The 27,270-nt window shown below is 41.5% G+C and overlaps 1 protein-coding gene across 1 annotated transcript; it reads left to right on the top strand.

Annotated features, from left to right (window-relative positions):
- Window positions 1-2,187: 2,187 nt before the first annotated feature.
- OLAH (oleoyl-ACP hydrolase) lies at window positions 2,188-27,027 on the top strand. Its single transcript, XM_012455971.3, has 7 exons — window positions 2,188-2,267; window positions 5,581-5,711; window positions 13,856-13,994; window positions 16,530-16,629; window positions 17,702-17,871; window positions 25,489-25,577; window positions 26,745-27,027. The coding sequence occupies exons 1-7, from the start codon at window positions 2,188-2,190 to the stop codon at window positions 26,885-26,887; spliced, it is 852 nt and encodes a 283-aa protein (XP_012311394.2). The 3' UTR covers window positions 26,888-27,027.
- The last annotated feature ends 243 nt before the right edge of the window (window positions 27,028-27,270 follow it).

Below are 27,270 nucleotides of genomic sequence, written 5' to 3'. Positions count from 1 at the left end.
AAAAATGGACATTTTACTCAACTCGGAAAATATTTCTTGAGTAAACTTGGACAGTGATTAAATGTTTAATCCTCCCAGGTATAATTAATCACAGGCCATGCCAAGTCAAAAAATAACACAAAACAAGGTTTTTATCTACTTCATCTGGAAAGAGTTGGAAGAGTATGCCAGGCACACTGGCTCACACCTGTAATCCCAGCACTTTGGGAGGCTGAGGCAGATCATGAGGTCAAGAGATTGATACCATCCTGGCCAACATGGTGAAACCCTATCTCTATTAAAAATACAAAAAAAAAATTAGCTGGGCATGGTGGCATGCACCTGTAGTCCAGCTACTTGGGAGGCTGAGGCAGGAGAATCACTTGAACCCAGGAGGCGGAGGTTGCTGTGAGCTGAGATCGCGCTACTGCACTCCAGCCTGGCAACAGAGCAATACTCCATCTCAAAAAAAAAAAAGGAAAAGAAAAAGTTGGAGGAATTCAACCTAATTTTATAAAAACTTTTTAATGCTCCATAACAACTTTCAGTTATCAACACCAAAAACGTGTATCCCACTTCTGACTGCCTATTTTCCTTGGAAGAAGTTGCTGTCTTTTTCTGCCTTTCATATCATTGCCTAAGAAGGGACTATTTCCATGTAAAGTCAGTGAAATCCTAAGTTATTCAGGTGATTTTTTTCTGAGTTGGTGATGGCTCTGGCCCAGAATTACTAAGAAAAGGCTCTAAAAAACAAACAGATGGGCTCTCCACCCTCTGTAAACTTTCTTCCTCTACTTAAGCACATCTTTCTGTTCCTACAAATGCCCTGTACTGCATGTTAAAACTGTAGGCTGAGGGATTCACCTGGGCTCCCAGGAACCGCGTTGAGAGTCACAACAGAGCCTGCAATGTCAACTGTGGCCTTACAATGAATACTTGGGATCCAAGGAGCTCCTAAGAAACAAGATAAGGACATTTATAAATGACAGATGTGGGCCAGGCGTGGTGGCTCACGCCTATAATTTCAGCCCTTTGGGAGGCCGACGTGGGTGGATCACTTGAGGTCAGGAGTTTGAGAACATTCTGGCCAACATGGTGAAACCCTGTCTCTACTAAAAATACAAAAATCAGCTGAATGTGGTGGCAGGCACCTAAAATCCCAGCTACTTGGGACGCTGAGGCAGGAGAATCACTTGAACCTGGGAGGTGGAGGTTGCAGTGAGCCGAGACTGAGCCACTACACTCCAGCCTGGGCAACAGAGTGAGACCCCATCTCAATGAATGAATGAATGAATGAATGAATGGATGGATGCATAAATAAATAAATAAATGACAGATCTTCTAGTAGTCATTTTTCTTCTGTTTTCTGAATATTCGAAACTTGCAAAATGGGAAGTTTGGTACAGCAGTGAAGACTTTTTTAGAATCTGTCTTTCTGGAGATTTATTTTATTTTCTTTTTTGAGATGGAGTCTCACTTTGTCACCTAGGGTGGAGTGCAGTGGCGCCATATCGGCTCACTGCAACCTGTCTCTGGGTTTAAGCTATTCTCCTGCCTCAGCTTCCCGAGTAGCTAGGATCATAGGCATGCACCACATGTCCAGCTAATGTCTGTATTTTTAGTAGAGATGGGGGTTTCACCGTGTTAACCAGGCTGGTCTCGAATTCCTGACGTCAAGTGCTGGGAGGAGCCACCATGTCCAGCCACTTTCTTGAGATTTAAAAGAGGACAACTTTATAAACATGTAGAAAGCTAAGACATCTCTGTTGTCAAAGCAAACATCCCGTCCCCTTATCCTAAGTTTCTAGTATGTATGGAATGTTTTCTGCTCTTTTAGGGGCAGGGTTGTTTCATGGCTTAAGTCTGGAAATGTTGCCTTTGTTTTTTCTGTATATACATGGGAAGCACTATCTGCTAACTGCAGATGAACGGGGAGAGGGTCGACTCCTTATCTGAATTACCTCGGTTGCATTGCTTCCAACACAACCTGTAATCCCACCATTTCTTCTCCTTTGTCATCGCCACTGTGCCTTTTTTCTCTTCTCTGTCTTCTCCTTCCTTTTCGTCTAAACTTCCTCATTTTTAACAGAGGTTGGAGCAGTGATTGAGAGTCAGTGCATTTAACACAAAATCTACTTACTCACTTTCCTGTGTGTGCAAGGCTGAGCGCAGGTTTTACATCTCAAGAGGAACTGAGTGCTGCAGAGCATGGAACATACCGAAGAGACCAGCAATCTTGCACCCTCACCTCACAGCACGGAGAGAAGAGACCAAGCTGGGACGACCAGGTAGGCCACCCCTTGTACCACCAGGCTCTTCCCCTCTCCCAGATTCTGGAGAAGCTCCAAGATTCTGCCTTTGTAAGGCTCCCTTTTTAGTTTGAAAGAGGCTTCTCCACCAGGCACAGTGGCTCACACCTGTAATCCCAGTACTTTTGGAGTCTGAGGCAAGTGAACCACCTGAGGTTAGGAGTTCAAGACCAGCCTGGCCAAAATGGCAAAACCCTGTCTCTACTAAAAATACCAAGAAGGTGTGGTGGCACATGCCTGTAATCCCAGCTATTCGGGAGGCTGAGGCAGGAGAACCGCAGGAACCCGGGAGGCGAAGGTTGCAGTGAGATGAGATTGCACCACTGCATTCCAGTCTGCATGACAGAGCGAGATTCTGTCTCAAAAAAAAAAAAAAAAAAAGCAGGGGAGCTTCTCATGGAAGTGGAATTTGGCGGCCGTTGCTGCTAGCGCTAGCGCAAACCATGGTAGCTTCCCTTTTTCAGTTACCTGTGGTCAACTGCAGTCTGAAAATAGGTGAGTACAGCACAAAAAGATGTTTTCCGAGAGACAGACCACATCTGTGTAACCATCTTTTTTTTTTTTTTTTTTGACAGAATCTTACTCTGTGGCCCAGGCCGGAATGCAGTGGCACAATCCTGGCCCACTGCAACCTTCACTTCCCGGGTTCAGGCGATTCTCCTGCCTCAGCCTCCCAAGTAGCTGGGATTACAGGAGCACACCACCACACCTGCCTAATTTTTGTATTTTTAGTAGAGACAAGGTTTGCCATGTTGAGGTCACTCCTGACCTCAAGTGATCCACTTGCCTCAGCCTCCCAAAGTGCTGGGATTACAGGCATGAGCCACTGTATCCAGTCCTAGACTTTTCAAAAAAATGAAGTTCAGAAAAGTTATCCATTTGCTCTGTAGCTTTCATCAAGTTCTACTGAGGGCTTTTGCACTCCTCAAATAAGTGATTCTAGCATTTTTCAAGAAGATAATAGATACATATGAAATGCTCATTTAGGACTGCTCTATTATCAATGAGTTTGTTGAAGACGGAGTTGGTTTGTGGGAACAGAGCATCGAGTACAATGTTCTTCTTCAAAGAGAAATATTACATGTTAGTCTTTTTTAGCTGGGCACAGTGCCTCACGCCTATAATCCCAGCACTGTGGGAGGCCAAGGCGGACAGATCGCTTGAGGTCAGGAGTTCAAGACCAGCCTGGCCAACATGGTGAAACGCCATCTCTACTAAAAAATAAAAAATTAGCTGGATGTGGCAGCACATGACTAGAATCCCAGCTACTCAGGAGGCTGAAGCAGAAGAATCACTTGAACCCAGGAGGTTTCAGTGAGCTCAGATCGTGCCACTGCACTCCAGCATGGGTGATGGAGTGAGACTCATCTCAAAAAAATAAAAATTAGTCTTTTTTGTCTATTTCTTTAAACTAGTAATTATTAACATAAATGCCCAGGTAAAATTCAGGGAGTTTATGTTCAGAAATTATCTCCCTTCCCAGAAAGTTTTCATCTGTGCCTAGGTTCATATAAAATCTGTCATTTTATGAGTGTTCTCAATTATTTTGTTATGAAGAACAAAATCCTCTTTATAGAACATGAGTTAACCCCAACTGATCTCAGCTGGTGTCAGTTTTAGATGCTTACAGAGATGAACTGAAAAAATGAGAGATGGGGTATAGCATATTTCATCATTAGATTAGGGTTTAGAACCTCACATTTGGGAATATTATATATCTTTGTAAGGAACTTAATGATCAATTTGGAAACTATAGAAAGCTTTAAATGGTGGCGAGGACAAATATATACAGATAGGCTTTTAAAAAAAGAACTTTTTAAAAAAGACTTTTTAAAAAAGAACTTTTCCTAAGATCACCTGATTGGATACCTGAATCTTGGGATAAAATTCCAGTGACAGCATAAGTAGATTTGTTTGTTTGTTTTGAGACAGAGTTTCACTCTGTCGCCCAGGGTGGAGAGCCGTGGCGTGATCTCAGCTCACCGCAACCCTCGCCTCCTGGATTCAAGTAATCCTCCTGCCTCAGCCTCCTGAGTAGCTCGGATTACAGGTATCCACCACCACACCCAGCTAATTTTTGTATTCTTAGTAAAGACAGAGTTTTGTCATGTTGGCCAGGCTGGTCTCAGACTCCTGACCTCAAGTGATCTGCCTGCCTTGGCCTCCCAAAGGACTGGACTTAGAGGCATAAGCCACTGAGCCCAGCCTATAATAAATCTAAAAAGCACTGTTTATCAAACATTCAGAAGGAAGTCAAAATTATATGCTCTATAAAACATATATAACTTGAAAAGTGGCTCTGGTGATCATGAAGATACCAAGATTGAAGCTGCCTACGAACTGTTTGGATAAAACTATTCTCCAAATTGTGAAAAAGACAATTTCTAAATTCACATTTATGTAACTTTAAGTGTGCATATAAAATGCACTTACTAAATGCTACGTATAGGTATTTGACTATTTCGCCTACATCCCTACAAATTTATTTCTTTAATTTAAAAATGAGAGACAAGATGTCACTCTGTCACTGAGGCTGGAATCAGTGGTGTAGTCATAGCTCTTTGCAACCTCAAACTCCTAGGCTCCAGAGATCTTCCTGCCTCTGCCCCCCAGGTAGCTGGGACCACAGATGTGTACCACCCTGCCAACCTCATTTTAAATTTTTTTGTAGAGATGAAGTCTCACTATGTTGCCCAGATTGGGTTCAAACTCCTGATTGCAAGTGATCCTCCTGCCTTGGCCTCCCAAAATACTAGGATTACAGGCATGAGCTACTATGCCCAGCCCTAAAAGTTTATATATTCAAATTGTTAACACAGACCATGAAAACCTATTTTGCCCTTTCTTATGGGGAAAAAAATGCAATCACTTTATATTTGAAGATATGTTTATTTATTTATTTTTTAAAGACGGAGTCTCCCTCTGTCACCCAGGCTGGAGTGCAGTGGCACGATCTCAGCTCACTGCAATCTCCACTTTGCTTCCTGGGTTTGAGCAATTCTTCTGCCTCAGCTTTTCGAGTAGCTGGGATTACAGGCGCCCACCAGCAGGCCTGGCTAATTTTTGTATTTTTAGTAGAGACAGGGTTTCACCATGTTGGCTAGGCTAGTCTTGAACTCCAGACCTCGTGATCCGCTCTCCTCAGCCTCCCAAAGTGCTGGGATTACAGGCGTGAGCCACCGCGCCTGGCCATGTTTCTTATGATAAAAATTTCCATTAAAACACAGGGAATTCAGTATGGGGAACTTAACTGATATAAATAATGTTAAATATATTTGAATTTTCTCCCTAGGAATGAGAAAGTTCTCAACTGCTTATACAAAAGGCCTGAGGCCATGTTTAAGCTGATTTGCTTTCCTTGGGCGGGAGGTGGCTCCACTCATTTTGCCAAATGGGGCCAAGACACTCAAGATTTGCTGGAAGGTACGTTCATTTTCAACACCATTTAAGCAATTTATAAGGGCAGATGACATAAATGTATTACAATTTGAAGATCGGTCAAGACTTTACTTCTTGGTAGGTAATTAATAATAAATTTTCACGATTACGCTTCAATAGGGTGACTTTTATATTTCCAGAGTAAGTTGCCTTTACTTTGTTATTATCGTTAGAGCTAGAAGGACGTTTTAGGAGAAGACATTCTAATACTGCATTTGTCTTTGGTACAATTATTGATATGGCGGAACTGAATCTACCATCTTACAATTGTTTCCTATTTATCCAACGATATGTTCTATTTTCCCTTTTTCTGCTTTTCTTTTGGATTAACTGAGAGTCTAAAAGACGGCTATAAATCCAGGCACCGTGGCTCATGCCTGTAATACCAGCACTGTGGGAGGCGGAGGCAGGAGGAACGCTTGAGGCAGAGTCTAAGACCACTCTGGGCAACATAGTGAGACCCTGTCTCTATAATAATAATTATTTATTTATTTACTTATTTTGAGTTGTAGTCTCACTCTGTCACCCAGGCTGGAGTGCAGTGGTGCCATTTTGGCTCACTGCAACCTCCACCTCCCGGGTTCAAGTGATTTTTGTGTTTCGGCCTCAGTAGCTGGGATTACAGACACTTGCCACCAAGCCTGGCTAATTTTATGATTTTTTTTTTTTTTTTTTTTGAGATGGAATTTTGCTCTGTGGCCCAGGCTGGAGTGCAATGGTGCTTTCTCGGCTCACTGCAACCTCTGCCTCCCAGGTTCAAGCAATTCTCCTGCCTCGGCCTCCTGAGTAGCTGAGATTACAGGTGCACGCCACCAGGTCTGGCTAATTTTTGTATATTTAGCAGAGACGGGATTTCACCATGTTGGTCAGGCTGGTCTCGAACTCCTGAACTTGTGATGCACCACCTTGGTCTCCCAAAGTGCTGGGATTACAGGTGTGAGCCATCACGCTCAGCTAATTTTTATATTTTTTAGTAGAGATGGGGAAAGTGTTTTCATTGGCTGGCTGAAAAACTTGGATTTATAATTTCTAAATTTTGTATGATAAATTTATCTTTGTTTACGATAAAGTGTGTTAGATTTTCTTGACCAGCAAGAATAGGTCATTCCACTGGGATTAAGGGTGGTTGCTTAATTTCTGAGTTCGAGAGTGCCCTCTTCTGTTGCTCTAGTGAAGTGCAGTTTTAAAAACCACCTCGTTTGTGTGGGTGGGGGTTCTGTAATTCTGGTTCTTTGATATTTTCAAGTTTCTGTAGGACTCTTATCTCCAGCCCCTTCCTTCTTTTTTTTTAACCATCAAGATTCCCAACACTAAACCTCTCTATTCCTCAAGCTTTCCAAGTCTCGTCCTTTCCACATGCTGGTAGCCAATACTCTGATATCAAGTCTCAAACAAAATAATCCATTCATTGGAAGAAGAGAGCCCTGCAATTCCTAAATGCCTCTTTAGAAATTATTGGAAATACGTTTATATGAAGTTTTTAATCAATACGTGATGGTTCAATTTAGACAATTAAAGGCCACTCCTTTAAACAAATTTTCAAATAGTTGATTTATAAAAATGTGTACCATAAACTTAACCATGTCCACTGCTCCACTTACAGAATGAAACAGTATGGATATAATTGAAGTCTCCCTCGCCATTTGTGGCCTCCTCAAACACTGACTTAAGCAAGATATAGTATAATCTCTCATATTTCTAACTTTATATTTTGAGACAGAGTCACACTCTGTCCCTCAGGCTGGAGCTCAGCGGCGCCATCTCAGCTCACCGCAATCTCCACCTCCCAGGTTCAAGTGATTCTCCTGCCTCAGCTTCCCAAGTATCTGGGATTACAGGCATGTGCCACCACGCCCAGCTAATTTTTGTATTTTTAGTACAGACAGGGTTTCACCATGTTGGCTAGGATGGTCTCGAACTCCTGACCTCAGGTGAGCCACCTGTCTTGGCTTCCCAAAGTGCTGGGATTACAGGCGTGAGCCACCACACCTGGCCGATTTAAATGTTTTATCCTGTAAACATTACGCTGAAACTTGCTTTTCCCTCAGTTTACTTTTTGGGATGCATCATGTGGGTATGTGTATCTCTATTCCATCAGTTTTAAAGTGGTTTTTTTGTATTCTACTGTGTGAATATAACACAATTTATCTATTCTGTTCTCAGACATTCTGGTCATTTTCATATTTTTGCTATTAGTGTAAACAGTGCTTCTATGAGCATCTTATTCATGTCTCCTTACATACATGTGCAAGACAGTCTACATCTAGGTGAGGAATTTCTGGGTGATGGAGTATGAACATCTTCGACGACATAAAATATTGTCAAATTGTTCTCCAAAGGAATTATAATAATTTATACTACTGGCCAGGCACAGTGGCTCACATCTGTAATCCCAACGCTTTGGGAAGCTGAGGTGGGTGGATCACAAGGTCAGGAGATTGAGACCATCATGGTTAACACGGTGAAACTCTGCCTCTGCTAAAAATACAAAAAAAAAAAAAAAAAAAAAAAAAATTAGCCGGGCATGGTGGTGGGCGCCTGTAGTTTCAGCTACTTGGGAGGCTGAGGCAGGAGAATCGCTTGAACCTGGGAGGTGGATATTGCAGTGAGCCGAGATCATGCCACTGCACTCCAGCCTGAGTGACAGAGCAAGACTCCATCTCAAAAAATAAATAAATAAATAATTTATACTACCAAAGCAACATAGGAAAATTCTCATTGCTCTATATTGTTGACAATACTGTTGTAATTTTTTGCTACTCTGTGCTGAAATTATTCTAACTTTACATTGATTCATCCTTATTACAAGTAAGATTGGGCATCTTTTCACATATGTATTAGCTCTGAATATTTTCTTTCCTCTGAGCTTCTTGTTAGTATCTAATGTTCACTTCATTTGATTGCTTTTTTTCTCATTGACATGTAGAAATTCTTTCTTTCCTTCCTTCTTTCCTTCCTTTCTCCCTCCATTTCTTCCTTCTTTCCTCACTTCCTTCCTTTGTTCCTTCCTTCGTTCCTCACTCTCTCTCTCTCTCTCTCTCTCTCTCTCTCTCTGACAGGATCATGCTCTGTTGCCCAGGCTGGAGTGCAATGGCATGATCTTGACTCACTGCAGCCTTAACTTCCCAGCCTCAAGCGATCCTCCCACCTCAGCCTCCTGAGTAGCTGGGACTACAGCCATACAGTACCATGCTCAGCTAATTTTTTAATGTTTATTTTTGTAGAGACAGCATCTCACTATGTTGCCAAGGCTGGTCTCAAACTCCTGGGCTCAAGTGATTCTCCTGCCTCCGTCTGCCCATGTGCTGGGATTATAGGTGTGAGCCACTATGCCTGGACAAAATTCTTTGTCTGTTCTGATTCTAATTTTTCTGGTAGGTTTTATGTGTTGAAAAATGTCTTCTATATAACTCAATCAAGACACAAAAAGAGAGAGAAAAAAAGAAAACGTCTTCTAGTTTGTGCCACCTTTCTTTTTCATGTGGTGTCTTCTGACGCACAGAAGCTTTCAATTTTAATATACTCCAGCTTATTACTCTTCTTTTAAACTTCCTGCTTTTTCAGGTTTGCTTTAAAAGCAAGCCTAACCTAACCCTACACCTGTACCTTAACCCCCAAGTTACTGTTATTTGCCCATTTTCCTTCTATCAATTCCAAAGCATTTTTCTCACATTTGAGGCAGAATTATCTTTTGTATCTAGTGTAAGTTAGATATCCAAGTTTACGTCTACCACGTGAATAGCCAGCTGGCTCGGCAACGCTTACTGAGAGGTCGACACATTCCCCCACTGGTTTTAAATGACAGTGGAATCATAAATTGAGTTTTCACATGCATGTGGTCTATTTCTGAGCTCCCTATTCTTTTTCTTTTTCTCTTTTTTCTTTTTTTGAGACAAAGTCTCACTCTGCTGCCCAGGCTGGGGTGCCATGATGCGATCTCAGCTTACTGCAACGTCTGCCTCGTGGGTACAAGCGATTCTCACGCCTCAGCCTTCCGAGTAGGTGAGATAACAGTCATGAGCCACCATGCCCGGGTAACTTCTGTATTTTTAGTAGAAACGGGGTTTCGCCATGTTGGTCAGGCTGGACTCAATCTCCTGACCTCAGGTGATCCACCTGCCTCAGCCTCCCAAAGTGCTGGGATGATGGGCATGAGCCGCCGTGCCGGGCCCGGGCTCTCTATTCTGTTCCATCGGTGTACTTGCCTCATTTGATACCAGAACCACACTGTCTTCATTCCAGGAGCGTGGCGGTCTCAGGGTAATTGGGATGTTTCCTTGATGTCTTCATGGGAAAATAAGTATCTGTGGGTCTATTTGTGGGTCTACTTCTGGGTTCTCTACTCCACTGATCCATACGCCTGTTTTTACTCCAAAAGTGTGCTATCTTGATTACTGTGGCCTTATAATAAGCCTTGGATATCAAGTAGCTTAAGTTCTCCCAGTTTGCTCTTCTTTTTAAATGTTGTTTTGGATATGTTAAGTCCTTTGCATTTTGCATGTGATTTTTAGAATCAGCTTATCAATTGGCTGAGATTTTGTTTGGGACTGCAGTGAAGTTAGAGATCCATTTCCGGAAAATTGACATGGTAACAATATTGAGTCCACTGATCCATGAGTGAGGCGTATTTCTCCAGTTTAAAAAGTATTGTTTCGCTTTAGCAGTATTTTGTCATTTTTTGTTTCTGGCCTGCTTCAGCCTCTTGAGTAGCTGGGACTATAGGGACGTGCCGCCATGCTTGGTTAATTTTTTTTTAAATTTGTCATACAGATGGGGTCTCGCTGTGTTGCCCAGGCTGCTCTTGGACTCCTGAGCCAAAGCAATCCTCCCACCTTGGCCTCTCAAAGTGTTGGAATTATAGGCATGAGCCTCCACCCTTAGCCTTCCTACACATCTTTCAGTGATCACAGTCTACTTTCAAATTGGATAATACCAGTTCATTTCTAATGAATGACCCTTTTAAGAGTGCTATTCCATTCCTCTCTCCTGACATTTATGCTACTTTCGGATTACATTTTCCTACTTACCAATTTTGTGTAGAGCAGTCAGTTGTCTTTTACAGTGATTTTAAAGTGATAAAAAAATGTTTAGTAAGACGTTCTGAGTTTGTGGAGGAAAACCAAAAGGATAAAAATCATCTTTTATGCGTATTTACATGATTACCTTTGTTAAAATGATCCAGATTTTCTTTTTCTTTTTTATTTTATTTTTTAATTTCTTTATTTTTCTTTATTTTTATTTTTATATATTTTTTAAGTGATCCAGATTTTCATCTGGCATTATTTTTATTCTGCCTGAAGAAGTTCCTTTAATATTTATTTTAGTGCAAGTCTGCTGCCATTGAACTCTCATGGGTTTTATGTGTCTAAAACATCTTTAACTTCCTGAAAGATATTGTCAGAGGATATGGAATGCCAGGTTGACAGTTGCTCCCTCCTTTCCTACCCCCAGTATTGTTCTCTGACTTGCCTAATTTCCCTCCCTCCCTTCCTCCTTCCCTCCCTTCCTTCTTCCCTCCTTCTGTCCTTCCTTCCTTCCTTCTTTCCTTCCTTCCTTCCTTCTGTCCATCTGTCCATCCATCTCACTCTGTCTCCCAGCTTAAGTGCGGTGGCACAACCACGGCTCACTGTAGCCCCAACCTCCCAGGCTCAAGCCATCCTCCTGCCTCAGCCTCCCAAGTAGCTGGGACTACAGATGTGCACCACCACACCCAGCTAATACTTAAAAAAATTTTTTATAATGATAAGGTCTCACTTCATTGCCCAGGCTGTCTCAAACTCCTGGGATCAAGCAGTCCTCCAGTCACAGCCTCCCAAACTGCTGGGATTACAGGCATGAGCCACTTGTACAATTTCTAAAAAGAAATGTGCGGTCCTGGCCTTTGCATGGTGGCTCACGCCTGTAATCTTAGCACTTTGGGAGGCCAAGGTGAGCAGATCACTTGAGGTCAGGAGTTTGAGACCAGCCTGATCAACATGGTGAAACCCTGTCTCTACTAAAAATACAAAAATTAGCTGAGTGTGGTGGTGTGTGCCTGTAATCCAGATACTTGGGAAGCTGAGACAGGAGAATCACTTGAACCTGGAAGCCAGAGGTTGCAGTTAGCCAAGATTGCACCATTAACTCCAGCCTGGGCAACAGAGCAAGACTCTGTCTCAAAAAAAAAAAAAAAGAAATGTGTTGTCATTACCTTTGTATCTATGTCTTTCTTCTGTGGCTGCTTTTTAAGATAATCTTTTTATCAAATGTTTTTAGCAATTTGATGGACAAGCCTTGGTGTGGTTTTCATTGTTTATTCTGCTTGAGTTTCCTTGAGCTTCTTGGAACTACAACTTTGTAATTTTCAAATTTGGAAATATCCAGCCACTATTTTTTCAAATGTTTTTCTGTTTTCCTCTTCTCTCCGCTCCTTCTGGGACTCCAACTACACCTATGTTAGATTGATTTATAGGGTACCACGGTATACTCATCATCTGTGCATTTATTTCATCGTGTTTCTTCCATGGTTAATTTTCTTTCTTTCTTTTCTTTTTTTTTTTTTTTGCTTTGTTTTGAAGACAGAGTCTCATTCTGTCACCCAGGCTGGAGTGCAATGGCCCCATCTTGGCTCACTGCAACCTCTGCCTCCTGGGCGATTATCCTGCCACAACCTCCTGAGTAGCTGGGACCACAGGCGTGTGCCACCACACCCAGCTAATTTTTGTATTTTTAATAGAGATGGGGTTTCACCATCTTGACCAGGTTGGTCTCCAACTATTGACTTCCAGTGATCTGCCCGCCTCAGCCTACCAAAGTGCTGGGATTACAGGTGTGAGCCACCGTGCCTGGCCAATATGCTTAATTTTGGATATTTTCTTTTTCTATGTTTAAGTTCACTGATCTTTTCTTCTGGGTGTCTTCTTCCTTCCGTCCGTCCATCTCACTCTGTCTCCCTGGGAGGATGAGGTGTCTGCTGTTAATCCTGTCTGGTGTCTTTTTAAAATTTTTCAGATCTTATATTTTACATCTCTACAAGTTCCATTTGGGCCTTTTAAAAATCCTTATTATCTGTTCTTATCATGTTCATGTTTTTGTTTACATTATTGAGCACATTTGTATTTAATAGCTGTTTAAGGTCCTTGTCTACTGACTCCACTGTTTGTTATTTCTTGTCTGTTTCTCATGTTTGATGCTCTCCCTGGACCTGTTACAGGTCACGTCTTCCAGCTTTTTGGCATGTCTGGTGAGTTTTGATTAGATGTTAGACATTGTGGGTTTTACATTGTTGGGTCCTGGATTTTGTTGTATTCCTTCAAAGTATGTTAGACTTTGCTCTAGCAAGCAAGCCAGTAAGTTATTTGGGATCAACTTTATGTTTGCTGTGGAGATGCTTATGTTGTGTATTTATCCATTAAGAGATGATGTGTCATTGGTTCTGTTAGGCATCATGAAGTGCTACTTGCCCAGGATCACTTTGAATTATTTTTCCAGCTTCATTTTCTATAAATTTGAAGTGTATTTATGTTACCTGCACTCCAGTTTATCAAAGTAACATAAATACACTTCAAATTTGCATAAATACAAGGCTTTGATTTAAAAAAAATCTAAGGGCAGACTTTTTCCCCCATCCAGAGCCAAGACAAAATCAGAAAGTTCTGCTTTTCTCCTTTGCCATTTGGAAAACATATATTTGTAGTTTCCCTTTTCACAGAGGATCTAGAAATTAGGGTTTCTTGGCTTTATGTAAAGGACTCAGTTCTAACTCTCAAATTTAATGCATTCCAGTGCCTTATCTCCCGACACTCTAGGTCACCCTTGAAACCTGATGTTTTATTTTCTTGATATAGGCAATGGTTGTTGGGGTAAGCATTTCATCAGCACATGATCATCAATGGAATTTTCAGTTCTTTTTTTTTTTTTTTTCCTTCTAGGTGTTTTCTTTATCTTATTGTGAGCAGATATTTAGTCTGCTGTATTTTGTGCTCTTGCTTTTATTATCAGCAAATTCTAAAACTTTTATCTCACTGGACTTAACTGTTATCATTTATTTCTTTGAATTTTTTTCCATCAGGTAAATATAAGCCCTTTTATAACATCACAGTATCTCATTCACTGTCTGTATGTGTTAACCTGAGCTTCTCCATCTCCAGTGCACGCCATAAGGCTTCCTGGAAGAGAAAGCCGAATTGGAGAACCTATGGCAACTGACATCTACCAGATAATTGATGAAATTACTTGTGCCATGCTGCCAGTCATCCAGGGTAAACCATTTGCACTTTTTGGCCACAGGTATTTGAAATCTGTTTTAAAATTCTTCAGGGGAGTTTCTTCTATCCCAAGTCTGTGGTTAATGTTGCTCAGTGTCTTTTAATGGTTAGACAGCATGTTGGGTAATTGTGACCAATCACAGCTTTTACAGTTCACCAGTTTGTATGGTAAGTATACCTGTTTTTTTTTTCCTTTTAGGCAAAAAAAAAATAAGTGAACACTTGTAAAACTAAGACTTTAACAGCAGCTTACATTCATTTTTGAATTAAAAAATGCTGCAAAGAATATTTGTTTCTTAAGCTAGGTTGTATAATTCTGAGGTTAAGTCAGAGACCCTAGGGTTCTGGCTATCTCTTATCAGTTGTAGGACCTTGGGAACATTTCTTAGGCTTCTGAGTTAGTTTCTTTTTCTATAAGGCTACAATAACAATAGTTCCCACTTGTAGGCTTAAATGAATAGTGATCTTAAATAAACTGGTGTATAGTAAGGACTCAATAAATGTTGGCTGTTATATAAGATTTATAAATATGGTCAAGCAGAAATTACAAAATAAAAAGTACTCATCATCCTACACCCAGATAATAATGCTTTACAATTCTGATGTGGTTTCTTAATATTTTTACATAGTGGGATCTGGTTTTATATATTTACCTGACCTTTTTCACTTAAAAGCAATGTATACTTACAGGATGTAAAAGATATTTATTGGTATAATATTTCTATTATAGCAATTAAATTAATATTAAATTAAATGTATTTATCATATTATTGCTATAAATATCTTTCACATCCTGTAAGTACATGTCGCTTCATGATTTGTTTAACCTCCTTCTGTGGATATGAGTTATTTCTATCTTTTTCTATTACAAACAACAGTCCAGTGAACTTTTTTTTTTTTTTTTTGAGACAGACTCTCACTCTGTCACCCAGGCTGGAGTACAGTGGCACAATCTTGGCTCATTGCAACCTACACCTCATGAGTTCAAGCAATCTTCCTACCTCGGCCTCTCAAATAGCTGGGATTACAGGTGTACGCCACCATACCCACCTAATTTTTGTATTTTTAATGGAGATGGGTTTTCACCATGTTGACCAGGCTGGTCTTGAACTGCTGACCTCAAGTGATCCACCTGCCTTGGCCTGCTAAATTGCTGAGATTACAGGCGTGAGCCACTGCACCCAGCCCAATGAACATTCTTATAGAAAATTAAGTGTAAATCTCCTATCAGTTTTTTAGGATAAATTCTCAGAATTTACGTTAAATAATGTGCACATTGTTGAAGGTCTTTTCCAGACAGGGTCTTGCTTTGTCGCCCAGGCTGGAGGGCAGTGGTGCGATGATTGCTCACGCACCACTGCAACCCCTCGAGGGATTCTTCTACCTCAGCCTCCCAAGTAGCTGGGAGTACAGGAGCATGCCACCATGCCCCGCTAATTTCTTCTTGTTGATGTTTTGTAGAGATGGGTTTTTGCCGTGTTGCCCAGGCTGGTCTCCAACTCCCGGGCTGAAGTGATCCACCCACCTCCACCTCTCAGAGTGCTGGGGTTACAGGCATGGGGCACTGCATCCAGCCCGTAAAAGTTCTTGATATTTATTTCCAAATTACTTGTACTTTACACTCCATGTGCAATGAATATGGTGCTGAGTTTCCCTTTCTTTCATAAAATATATACATATGCAATTTACAAATAAACAACCTCTGGCGGTTTTGTCTACCAGATATATCTACTTAATATCAACAGCAGTTAGCAAACATTTTTGGTTCCAGTACTCCTTTATACTTTTAAGATGCACTGAGGAACTCAAAGAGCTTTTGTTTATATGCGATATATCTGGCAATATTTACCTTACTGGAAAGTAAAACTAAGAAATGTTAAAGATATTTATTAACTTATCTAAAAATAATATGAACAAAACTGTTATACATTGATATAAATAATACTTTTTTATTTAAAAAACTAATTTCCAAAAAAAATTGAGAAGGTGAGAAGAGTGACATCATTTTACACTTTTGCAAATATGTCTAATGTCTGACATAATAGAAGGCAGATGGATTCTCTTTTCTGTCTCTGCATCCACCTGTCGCTATATCACATGTCATATAGCTTCTGGAAAACGCTACGGTGTACTCATTATAGTCAAAAAGGAAAATAACATTTTAGTATTTATCCTGAAAACAGCTTTGATCTCATGGACCATCCATTAGGATCTCACAAATTTCCAGGGGTCCCCAACCCACATTCTGAGAACTGCTGATATATACTATCAAAGACATGGTGATACACATCTTTAAGGAAGAAAAGGAAATTTAAATTAATTCGAAGATAGTGTGGAAATCAGTACTAAATCTTAGAGTGAATTATCTAGGCTGTCTTTGAAACACTTTTTACGCTGACATAAATCACTGAAAACACAGACTTATTAATCAACTCACACTTTTATTTCCACTATTCCATGACCATGGTTGGGTTTATGATACTGTTCCTATTGACTCAGAGGATCATCATGAGTTTTGCTTAATAGTTCTTGTCATGTTTTTCTTTCCTGAATTTAGTATGGGAGCCTACATTGCTTTTAAGACTGCACTACATCTAAAAGAAAAGCATAAACTAGAACCACTGCATTTATTTTTGTCAAGTGCCTTTTCTCCACATGTAAGTAATTTAGCTTATTCCTAGGAAGGGTAGTGGAGAGCAGGGAAATGGGGATAAAAATTATTTCCCTATCTGATGAATTTTGTATGGTGGTGATGGTGGGGATACTATTAGCTTGGTGCAAAAGCAGTTGAGGTTTTGCCATTACTTTTTTTTTTCTTTTTTGAGATGGACAACAGCTCACTCTGTTGTCCAGGCTCAAGTGCAGTGGCACAATCTTGGCTCACTGCAACCTCCGCCTCCTGGGTTCAAGTGATTCTCCTGTCTCAGCCTCCTGAGTAGCTGGGACGACAGGCATGTGCCACCACACCTGGCTAATTTTGTATTTTTAGTAGAGACGGAGTTTCACCATGTTGGCCAGGTTGGTCTTGAACTCCTGACCTCAGGGGATCCACCCGCCTTGGGCTCCCAAAGTGTTGGGATTACAGGCATAAGCCACCATGCCCGGTCTGCCATTACTTTCAATGGCAAAAACCACAATTGCTTTTGCACCAATCTAATACTTGCTGTGGAAAAGTCCCTTAAATCCCTTTCAATGCCATTATCTCTGTGTTTCCCTGAAATGTGCTTCAACTGTTCCCTGCTGGCACTATTCCTGGCATCTCTGAGCTAATGCTGACTATAGTGATTTTTCCTTCATTCTGAGTCAGCTGGGAACTTAACCAACTTTGAGTAAAGTAACTGGATCAGAACCAGGAAAGACTCCTTGGAATTTAAAAAGGGGATAGTGATGTCAAATTTTTAGAACTACAATGGCTTTTTAAACCTGGTGCTGCTTGTTCCTGCTGCTCTTCCTCCTGCCTCTCTGGTCTTCCCCACTTCATCTGGAGAAAGATCCTGCCTGTCCCAGGATTCTAAATCTACAAAATCATTTTGGTGGCATTATGATGCTGTAGTTATCACTGATGAGCCTTCCTGCTTTCAAAATGAGATAGTTCTTTCCTGAAGCCTGTAGATAAAGCAGTCCACTTCCCAGCCTTAGTTTAATGACTTTTCCCTTAGATCAACAGTTTTCAGTTTATCAGCAAATGTGTTATATGAAATATCAGGCCTGTATTGTTCATGTTTCAAGTCAAAGGTCCAGATTCAAATTCCCAAAGATAATGAATTGTCAGAAGAACAAATGTTGCATTACCTTGTGGATTTTGGAGGCACCCCTATGAATTTTCTTGAAGACAAGGAACTTCTGCAACAATATATACCGATTATGATGGCAGATGTGAACGTTATTAGTAGATGCATGTAAGTAACAGAGACAAGCTTTCTTTCCTTTTTTCTTTGGTATAATTATTTGTAGAGAAAACATAGATTGGCAGTGCTCTGAAGCTGCTTAGATGGGGAGACAAAATTCTAAGAGTTTGTTTTAATTTCCTTTGGGGCCACCTACAGTATGTATACTGGTTTAGAATGGAGCCTAGGCACAGAAATTGTGTCTATAAAAGATGTCTAGCATGGCAAGGCACAGCGACTCATGCCTGTAATTCCAGCACTTTGGCAGACCAAGGCCGGTGAATCAGTTAAGGCCAGGAGTTCAAGACAAGCCTGGCCAACATGGCAAAACCCCATCTCTACCAAAAACACAAAAATTAGCCAGGTGTGGTGGTGCATGCCTGTAATCCCAGCTACTTGGGAGGCTGAGGCAGGAGAATCACTGGAACCGAGGAGGTGGAGACTTCAGTGAGCCAACATTACACCACTGCCCTCCAGCCTGCGCAACAGAGCGAGACTCCATCTCAAAAAAAAAATGTCTAGCATATATTTTTCTTTTAAAAATATATGATTAGACATGCATATTTCATTACATAACATAGTAAATATTTGTTGAATAAATCTTCTTAAAAGGGTCAGCAGAAATAGATTGTTACTTATAAGTGTGGGGAAAAACCAGTGGGGAGAAATTTGCTAGGTTTACTTTTTTGTAAATTTGGTTCCAGAACTCATTAAGTTCTATGACATCTCTCCATTCCCTTGTGTAATGGGATGTCTGTATTGACACTTGATTCTTCTAACAGAACTGAAGTCCTGATACTCTGTAAATCCTTTTTTTTTTTGAGATGGAGTCTTGCTCTGTTGCCCAGGATGGAGTGCAGTGGTGAGATCTTGGCTCACTGCAACTTCCGTCTCCCAGGTTCAAGTGATTCTCGTGCCTCAGCCTCCCAGGAGCTGGGATTACAGATGTGTGCCACCAAGCCCAGATAATTTTTTTTTATTTTCAGTAGAGATGGGGTTTCACCATGTTGGCCAGGCTGGTCTCAAACTCCCGACCTCAGGTGATCTGCCCACCTGAGCCTCCCAAAGTCCTGGGATTACAGGCACGAGCCACCACGTTCCCTAATAATCTAAGCCTACAAATGGCTCTTCCTAGTCTAACTTCCCCGTAGTCATTGCGGCACCATGATTTGGTCCTTAGTCACTGTTGCACACTGCCCTTTGTTTTTTCTATTTTGCTTGGGGCTTGTCCCCTTGGTGTAAGTTCCTTGCAGGCTTGGGCCTTGTATTTCCTCCACAAGGTCTGGAACTGGGCTTTCGGCACCGTAGGCAGTGCTTGCTGCTGGAAGCTTACACAAATAGCTACAAAAAGGTTAAGAGACTCGCAGCACCCTGAGAATGGAGACAATCCATTCATCTTTGACACGTTCTTCCATTCACTGTCCACGTCCAATCTATCACAAGCTACACAATTTACCTTCAATATCCCAAGTCTAGCCATATGTGTCCATTTCTATCCCAACCATCTTAGCTCAAATGTGATTCTCTTAAGGCTAAAGCTGTCTTGTGTTTCTGGCTTATTGTAGAGCGAGGCTCAAAGAAATACCAGTTTGACATCAAAAGAAAAACAAAACCAGAAACCTGACATTTTTTAAAGCTATGGTCATCTCACATGCAGTGACACCCATAGGCTCAAAAGAAAAGGATGGGAAAAATCTACCAAGCAAATTAACACAAAGAAGGAGGGGTTGCAATCCTAATTTCAGACAACAGATGTTAAACCAATAAAGATAAAAGAAAGACAAAGAAGTGCATTACATAATGGTAAAGGGTTCAGTTAGACAAGAAGACCGAACTATTCTAAATATATATGCCCCCAGCACAGGAGCACCCAGATTCATAAAGCAAGTCCTTAGAGACCCTCAAAGAGACTTAGACTCCCACACAATCACAGTGGGAGATTTCAACACCCCACTGACAGTATTACATAGATCATCAAGGCAAAAAAATCAACAAAGATATTCAGGACCTAATATCAGCACTGGATCAAATGGACCTGATGGATATCTACAGAACTCTCTACCCCAAAACAACACAATATACATTCTTCTCATTGCCACATTACATATTATAAAAATGACCGCATAATGAGATAGAAAACACTCCTCAGAAAATGCCAAAGAATTCAAATCATAACATCTACTCTCTCAGATAACAGCACAATTAAAACAGAATTCAAGACCAAGAAAATTGCTCAAAACCATACAATTGCATGGAAATTTAATAACCTGCTCCAGAATGACTTTAGGGTAAATAAAGAAATTAAGGTAGAAATCAACAAGTTCTTTGAAACTAATGAGAACAAAGCATGAGATCATGCCCTTTGCAGGAAGGTGAATGGAGCTGGAGGCCATTATCCTTAGCAAACTAACACAGAACAGAAAACTAAATGCTGTATGTTCTCACTTAAAAGTGGGAGCTAAATGATGAGAACACATGGACACAAAGACAGGAACAACACACACTGAGGCCTGCTTGAAGGTGGAGGGTGGGGGAGAGAGAGGATCAAAAAAATAATGAATTAGCCATGGTCCCAGCTATTTGGGAGGCTGAGGCATGAGAATCACTTCAACTGTGGAAGTGGAGGTTGCAGTGAGCTGAGATCACACCACTACACTCTAGCCTGGGAGACAGAGCGAGACTCTTTCTCAAAAAGAAAAAGAAAAAAAGAAAAGAAAATGAAAGGGGAAAAAAAGTTATGGTAATCAAAACATTATTGTAATGTCATGAAAACAGACGTATCAACCAATGCAATGAAATAGCCCAGAAGTAAACCCATGCAATTGTGGGGTTTTGTTTTGTTTTGTTTTTTTGAGACAGGGTTTTGCTCTGTTGCCCAGGCTGGAGTGCAGTGGGATGATGGGAGCTCACTACTTTTTTTTTTTTTTTAAGTAGAGATGGGGTTTCTCTGTGTTGCCCAGGGTGATCTCAAACTCCTGAGCTTAAGTGATCCTCCTGCATCAGCCTCCCAAAGTGCTGGGATAACAGGCACGAGCACCTCTGTACTTGGCCAGGAATAAGCTTTTGAGATCTACTGCACAGCATGGTGACTACGCATGTATATTTCAAAATTGCTAAGAAAGTAGATTTTAAATGTGCACATCATTTTAAAAAGTTAAGTATATGAGGTGATGGATATGTTAATTTGCTTGACTTAATCATTCCATAATGTATACTTATATCAAAATATCACAGTATACCTCACCAATATAAACAATTATTGAATTTAAAACAAAATTGAAAAAACTAAGAAGTAATTCAAATCGCTATGGACATTCAATGCAATCATGTATGCAAAAGCTGGCTTTTAATGATTAAGCCTTGACGGTCGCGGTGGCTCATGCCTCTAATCCCAGTACTTTGGGAGGCTGAGGCGGGTGGATCACGAGGTCAGGAGTTCAAGACCAGCTGGGCCAAGATGGCGAAACCCTGTCTCTACTACAATAGAAAAATTAGCCCAGCGTGGTGGCCTGTGCCTGTAATCCCAGCTACTCAGGAGGCTGAGGCAGAGAATTGCTTGAACCTGGGAGGCGGAGGTTGCAGTGAGCTGAGCTCACGCTACTGCACCCCAGCCTGGGTAACAGAGGGGGACTCCATCTCAAAAAAAGAAAAAAAAATTAAGCCTTGCACAATGATGAAACATGCCATCTTTAGAGTCCACTTAGCAGATTGAAAGCCTCTGTGTTTTACTCACTGTGAGATTCTGAGCAAGTTTCTTTAACACTTTGTGTCTCGTCTGTCAAAGAAGGCATAATAATAACAACTCTTCAAGGTGCTGTGTGAGAATTAACTGCTTGGTAGAGGGGAGGGTCTGGCACACAACAAACCACAAGTTATTTTTCAAAAAGAAAACACAACAAAAAAACTCACAACTGATGAGTTTTTTTCACTCCAAAGAAACCTCCCAAACGCCAAAAAGAAAGCATTAACATACATCACTCATGGGGATATTCCACTCATAGAATGTAGAAAACGATAACATTCTCACCCTTTCTCCAGAGGATCAAATTGCAGTAGTTACTCACAACTTTTAACTTCCTCTCTCCAGATGTCCAAAACTCTCCGAAGTCCTGCCCTCCTGCTCCTTCTCCTGTTCAATCTGATCCCTCGCCGTTCCTCGTTATCTCCCAGCTTTTTCCAATATAAATGAAATCAGGCCTACAGAGCTTTTCCCAGTCCTCTCCTTCTCCATCACTACCACCAAAGCTCAGAGCTGGTAGTTAAAATGGAAAAAGTCAGCTGAGAAGTGCCAGAAGCTGTGACTACTTCAACTCACATAAGCTGTCCTCCTCTCTTGCTTGGGACTTTGTGTTACTGCTCCTTCTCTGGATCCTCATGCCACATATATTAGGCTGTTTCATAATTGGTATTGTCCCAAATGTCTTGGAAGTTCTGTTTTGTCTCTTTTTAAAAAAAGTTTCCTTTGTGTTTCAGTGCAAATAATTTCTTCTGACGTCTTCAAGGTCACTGACTTTCTTTCCTCAGCTGCATCAAGTCTACTGATCAGCCTGTCAAAAGACTTCCTCATTTCTGTTCTCAGTTCTAGAAGTTCCATTTGACTCTCCCCAGTCTTCACCTTTCTAAAGAAATTCCCCAGGTGTTCATGAATGTTATGCACCTTTTCCACTAAATCTGTTGACAAATGAATCCTACATATTTTAAAGCCCCTGTCTGAGAGTTCCAACATCTGGATCTTATGTGCATCTGATTCTTTTGATTGCTTTGCCTCTTAACAATGGTTATTTCTTGCTTTCTTGTGTGTCTGATAATTTTTTAAAATCAAAAGCCAGTTATCATGCATAAAACAGTAGAGACTGAAGGTAATGTTTTACACCTGAATTTGAGCACGTCTCTCCTTTTGCCAGGTCGTTAGTGTGGGGAGGTGAATCAGTCTAGTCTGGGCTAGTTGCTGTGATCACCTCCAATGCACCACCAGCTCTCAAGTCCTCTGGTGTAATTACTGTGTGTCTGGTGTGGGATCCAGTTGCAGAATTTTTCTCAGTGGTCCTGATTCACCCTTTGCGTTTAATGTTCCCCGTGACTCACAGAACAGCCTCTCTCCCTCCTGTTACCCTCCCCAGTGTAGACAGCTGTGGCTTGTTACACAGCTGTGGCTTGTTACACAGCTGTGGCTTGTTACACAGCTGTGGGTAACACAGGGCGTTCTTGGACATCCTAGATAGTCTGAAGCATGAATTCTAGGTAGCCCCTGAGCCTGGGCTCTGTGAGTGGGGCTTTCTCAGCATGCCTGCTCCTTCTCTCTTGCAAACACATTTTTGCCTTGTATCTGTGGTTGCCTTTCCAGAAGATTCCTGCCCCTTCCCACAAGCAGCAGAGCTCTGCTTGGTTTTGCTGTAGAATTGTTTCCCATCCCTTCCCCAGAGGTAGAGGGCTTATGCTTTTATCCCCCCGCCAGCAGCCACAGGGCTTCACCTGCACCCTGGGAGTGAGAGGGTTTCATGTCCCTTCTCCAGCAACTTAAGGCTCCTGCTTACAGTGAGAGCAGACCTGGTCAGGTTGCAATCTAGTGCCACTCCAGTCGCCACAGCTAACTAACTGCCCCATGGAGGTATCTCTCTAGCCTCTTATCTTACTCCTAATCTTTCTCGTCGACCCCTAGTGAAGGCCCATGGAAAGGAGTCTGTGTGGCCAGGCATGGTAGCCCATGCCTGTAATCCCAGCACTTTGGGAGGCCAAGGCAGGCAGATCACTTGAGGTCAGGAGTTTGAGACCAGCCTGGCCAACATGATGAAACACCGTCTCTACTAAAAATACAAAATTAGCTGGTTTGGTGGCGGGTGCTTGCAATCCCAGCTACTTGGGAGGCTGAGGCAGAAGAATCACTTGAACCCAGGAGAAAGAGGTTGCAATGAGCTGAGATCACTCCATTGCACTCAAGCCTGAGCAACAGAGTGAGACTCCATCTCAAACAAACAAACAAACAAAGTCAAAAGAAGCTGCAAGTCAGTGTAAACTCCACCTAACACACCATTTGTCTACAACACTTTAAATTGGCTGATTTGAGTCTTACCGCGTGTACTGCGGTAAGTAGCACATGGGCTTCTGCCTGGACTTTGCTCCACCTGACCCTGTCTACAGGCCCCACCTTTCTGTAGCGGGAGTCTGCCCTCCTTGGAATTTGATGTCTAGCTTGCCTTGCAAACACAGCTTCCTGTTGGGTTCAAGATACGTCATAATGCTGTAGTTTCTCCGTTTGTTTTTTGTCTTTCTTTTTTTTTTTTTTTTTCTCATTGTTAGGATGGAGCATGGGGTGCTGCTGGTTTTCTATACTCTGGGCAGGAGCAAATCCTTGCCTGGACTATTGCAAGAGCCATTCACTTGGGCTGATCACATACACTTGGTCCTGCTCTGATCCATTCCCCACACTGTATCCAGAGGGTAAGAGTTGAGTTTGATCACGGCCTACCTTGTCTTAGGTCTTTTTGGTGACATCCTCTCACTCTTGGGATAACCGAATTCCTTTATGTGGCCTAGACTTGGGCCTTGCATACCTCTTATACCTTAATTTTCCCAAGACTCCACTTTGTTCTCTGAACAATACCCTTTTGTTTTGTTTTCTTTTGATTTTTGAGACAGGATCTTAGTCTGTTGCCCAGGCTAGAGTGTAATGGTGCAATCACAGCTCACTGCAGCCTTGACCTCCTGGGCTCAAGTGATCCTCTCACCTCAGCCTCCCAAGTAGCTGGAACTACAGATACATGACACCACACTTGGCTGATTTTTTTATTTAGTAGAAATGGAATCTTGCTATGTTGCTCAGGCTGGTCTCAAACTCCTGGCCTTAAGTGGTCCTCCCGCCTCGGCCTCCCAGACTGCTGGGATTATGGTATGAGCCACCACACCTGACCTAGTCATTAATTTATCATATTTCTCTTCCCTCTCACCCTGCTGGCTCTCTGCCCTTTGACCAGTTCTTCTCTATTCATTCAGGTTTCAGATCCTCTCCTCTTCCCCAGGAGACCTGCCTTGACCGTGTCCCCACCTCCACCCTCCTGCCAAGTGTTCTCCATCCCGCTGGACTTGGACTTGGTGGCACTTCCATCTCTCTCTAGTTGCCTGTTTCCATAATGTCTGTCTCCCAGCCAGTCTCTCAGCTGCAGCAGGGCAAGGAGTGTGCTTGTTTGTCCATGTGTCCCTAGTGTCTACTACAGTACCGAGCCTTTGACTCAATAAACACATTTGCTGCTGTTGTGAGTTTCTGTGCATAGCAACCCTTTGCTGGGCCAAGGAGAGCTGAGAATTACCAAAGAGGTCTTCATTTCTGATGAATGACAGTTTAAAGGACTGGTTGCACCAGCCTCACCTTGAGTTGAACTGGGTGCCCCAGTGCCATCCTGCTGCCACTTGTCACATCCTAGAAGTTAGATACTGGAAATTAGTCTCCACACTGAGTCTCAGGCAGCCTTTGACAGGTAGAAGTGCCACTGGTGAAAAACGTTTACACTGTTAGAAGTAGCCAAAGGAAAAGAAATGAGCCCACCCCAGTTTCATCGATATGACGTTAGAACAGGAAAAGATTCTGGGATGTTGATTTTGAACAATTACTAACTAGCTCTTTTATGTTTACAGCTCTGAGAGTCCTTCTAAGACTATTCTTTCTTGTGACTTAACATGTTTTCTTGGATCTGAAGACACAGACCTAGCAAAGGACACTGAAGGTGAAATTATTTTTAGTCTCGGGTATTATATTGAAATATGTGTTCAATGGCTTTAAAAATTTTTTTATCTTTAATTTTTGTGGGTACATAATAGGTGTATATACTTACGTTTGATGGTTTCTGACCAGTGTCCACTAGCAGTTGCTGCAATGAGTAAGAAAGTAGCTGAAGTTGTATTTAGTGTAAAAGGAGATCTGTTGGTTTTATGTAAAATGAGAATTGCTGTATACTGACAGGTCTCAAAGAAATTAAAAACTCAGGACGCCTAGTGCGAGAGTTAAAGAAAGAAGAAAGAAACACAAAACATGGCTTCACAGTCAAAGACAGGTTTTCTTAGATAAAACCTGAGAGGGCCTCATGGCCGATTTCAGTCAGGAGCCACTTTGTCTTACAGACTTAGAGTATATATTGGTTTTAGGGTGAGGCGGCTTAACACAAGCTTGGAATGTTTCTGTGTGAGGGAGAAGTTTCATGGCAGGGTTAGAATGTCTTTGGGAGAAGGGGAGGTTATCTTGGGGCAGACATCTTTCCAGCTGGAGTGGGGTTAGCTCAAGGTTAGCATCTTCCCAGCCAGGAGTTTCGAATGTCTCTGGTTGGAGATGTTATTTCTGGTTTATGGTCATGCTGACCTTAGCCATTAGGCTGATGCCCTTTGGATTTAGGTGGTTTTTTTTATTAAGGAGAATTTTATTTATTTATTTATTTATTTATTTATCTGAGATGGAGTCTCGCTATGTGGCCCAGGCTGGAGTGCAATGGTGAGAATCAGCTTACTGCATTCTCTGCCTCCCAGGTTTAAGCAACTCTCTGCCTCAGCCTCCTGAATGGCTGGGATTACAGGCACATGCCACCATGCCCAGCTAATTTTTTGTATAGTAGAGATGGGGTTTCACCATCTTGGCCAGACTGGTCTTGAACTCCTGACCTTGTGATCCACCCACCTTGGCCTCCCAAAGTGCTGGGATTACAGGCGTGAGCCACTGCACCTGGCTAAGGTGAATTTTAGAATGAGGGGCTTGTCTAACAGGGCAATGCTCCTGTTCTGTCACCTAGAACATAGACCTTGAAAGTAACTGTACCCCAGGGTGTCAGCTCTTAAAGAAATAATGAAGTGAATCTTTAGTTGCAGTTGGTGTTGTTATTGAATATAATCTTGTTTATTTTCAGTCTGGAAAGATGTAACCACTGGAAGCATAAACGTCCACGAGCTTCCAGGAGATCACTTTTATTTAAAGAATCCTGCCAACGAGAAGTTCATCAAGAACTACATAACTAAGTGTCTAGAAGTATCATCGCTCGTCGATTTTTAGATATTTTTTATTTCACTTTTAAAATAATCAAAGCGATATGATATTCTTCTCAGTTATTCAGATGTGGCTCATTTTATTCCAATATTAGAAATCATACATTTTCCACTGTCAGGGAGATTCATTATATAAATATATGTATGTATCTAGGGACAAAGGCCACGCCAGTAAAGAATACTTCTGGTAGAGTCTTTTATCTTCATATTAAAATCTCACTTGATTCTGCTTTATTGGAAATTTGTCAACAAAATTCATGATCGGTAAATTATCCATGTTTTCCTTCAATTAGTTTAATGGTATAGATGATTAAGGGGAAATGCTTGAAGTAAAATCTCATCTTTTCAAATGTAGAATGGCCCCATTTAATAAGAAAATGCAATCTACTG

The sequence above is a fragment of the Aotus nancymaae genome, unplaced genomic scaffold (assembly GCF_030222135.1).
Source record: "Aotus nancymaae isolate 86718 unplaced genomic scaffold, 86718_ANA_hifiasm-v0.15.2.pri h1tg000077l, whole genome shotgun sequence".
NCBI classification, from domain to species: domain Eukaryota; kingdom Metazoa; phylum Chordata; class Mammalia; order Primates; family Aotidae; genus Aotus; species Aotus nancymaae.
Note: the sequence above shows the minus strand (reverse complement) of the source record. Positions and strands in the feature narration are given on the sequence as shown.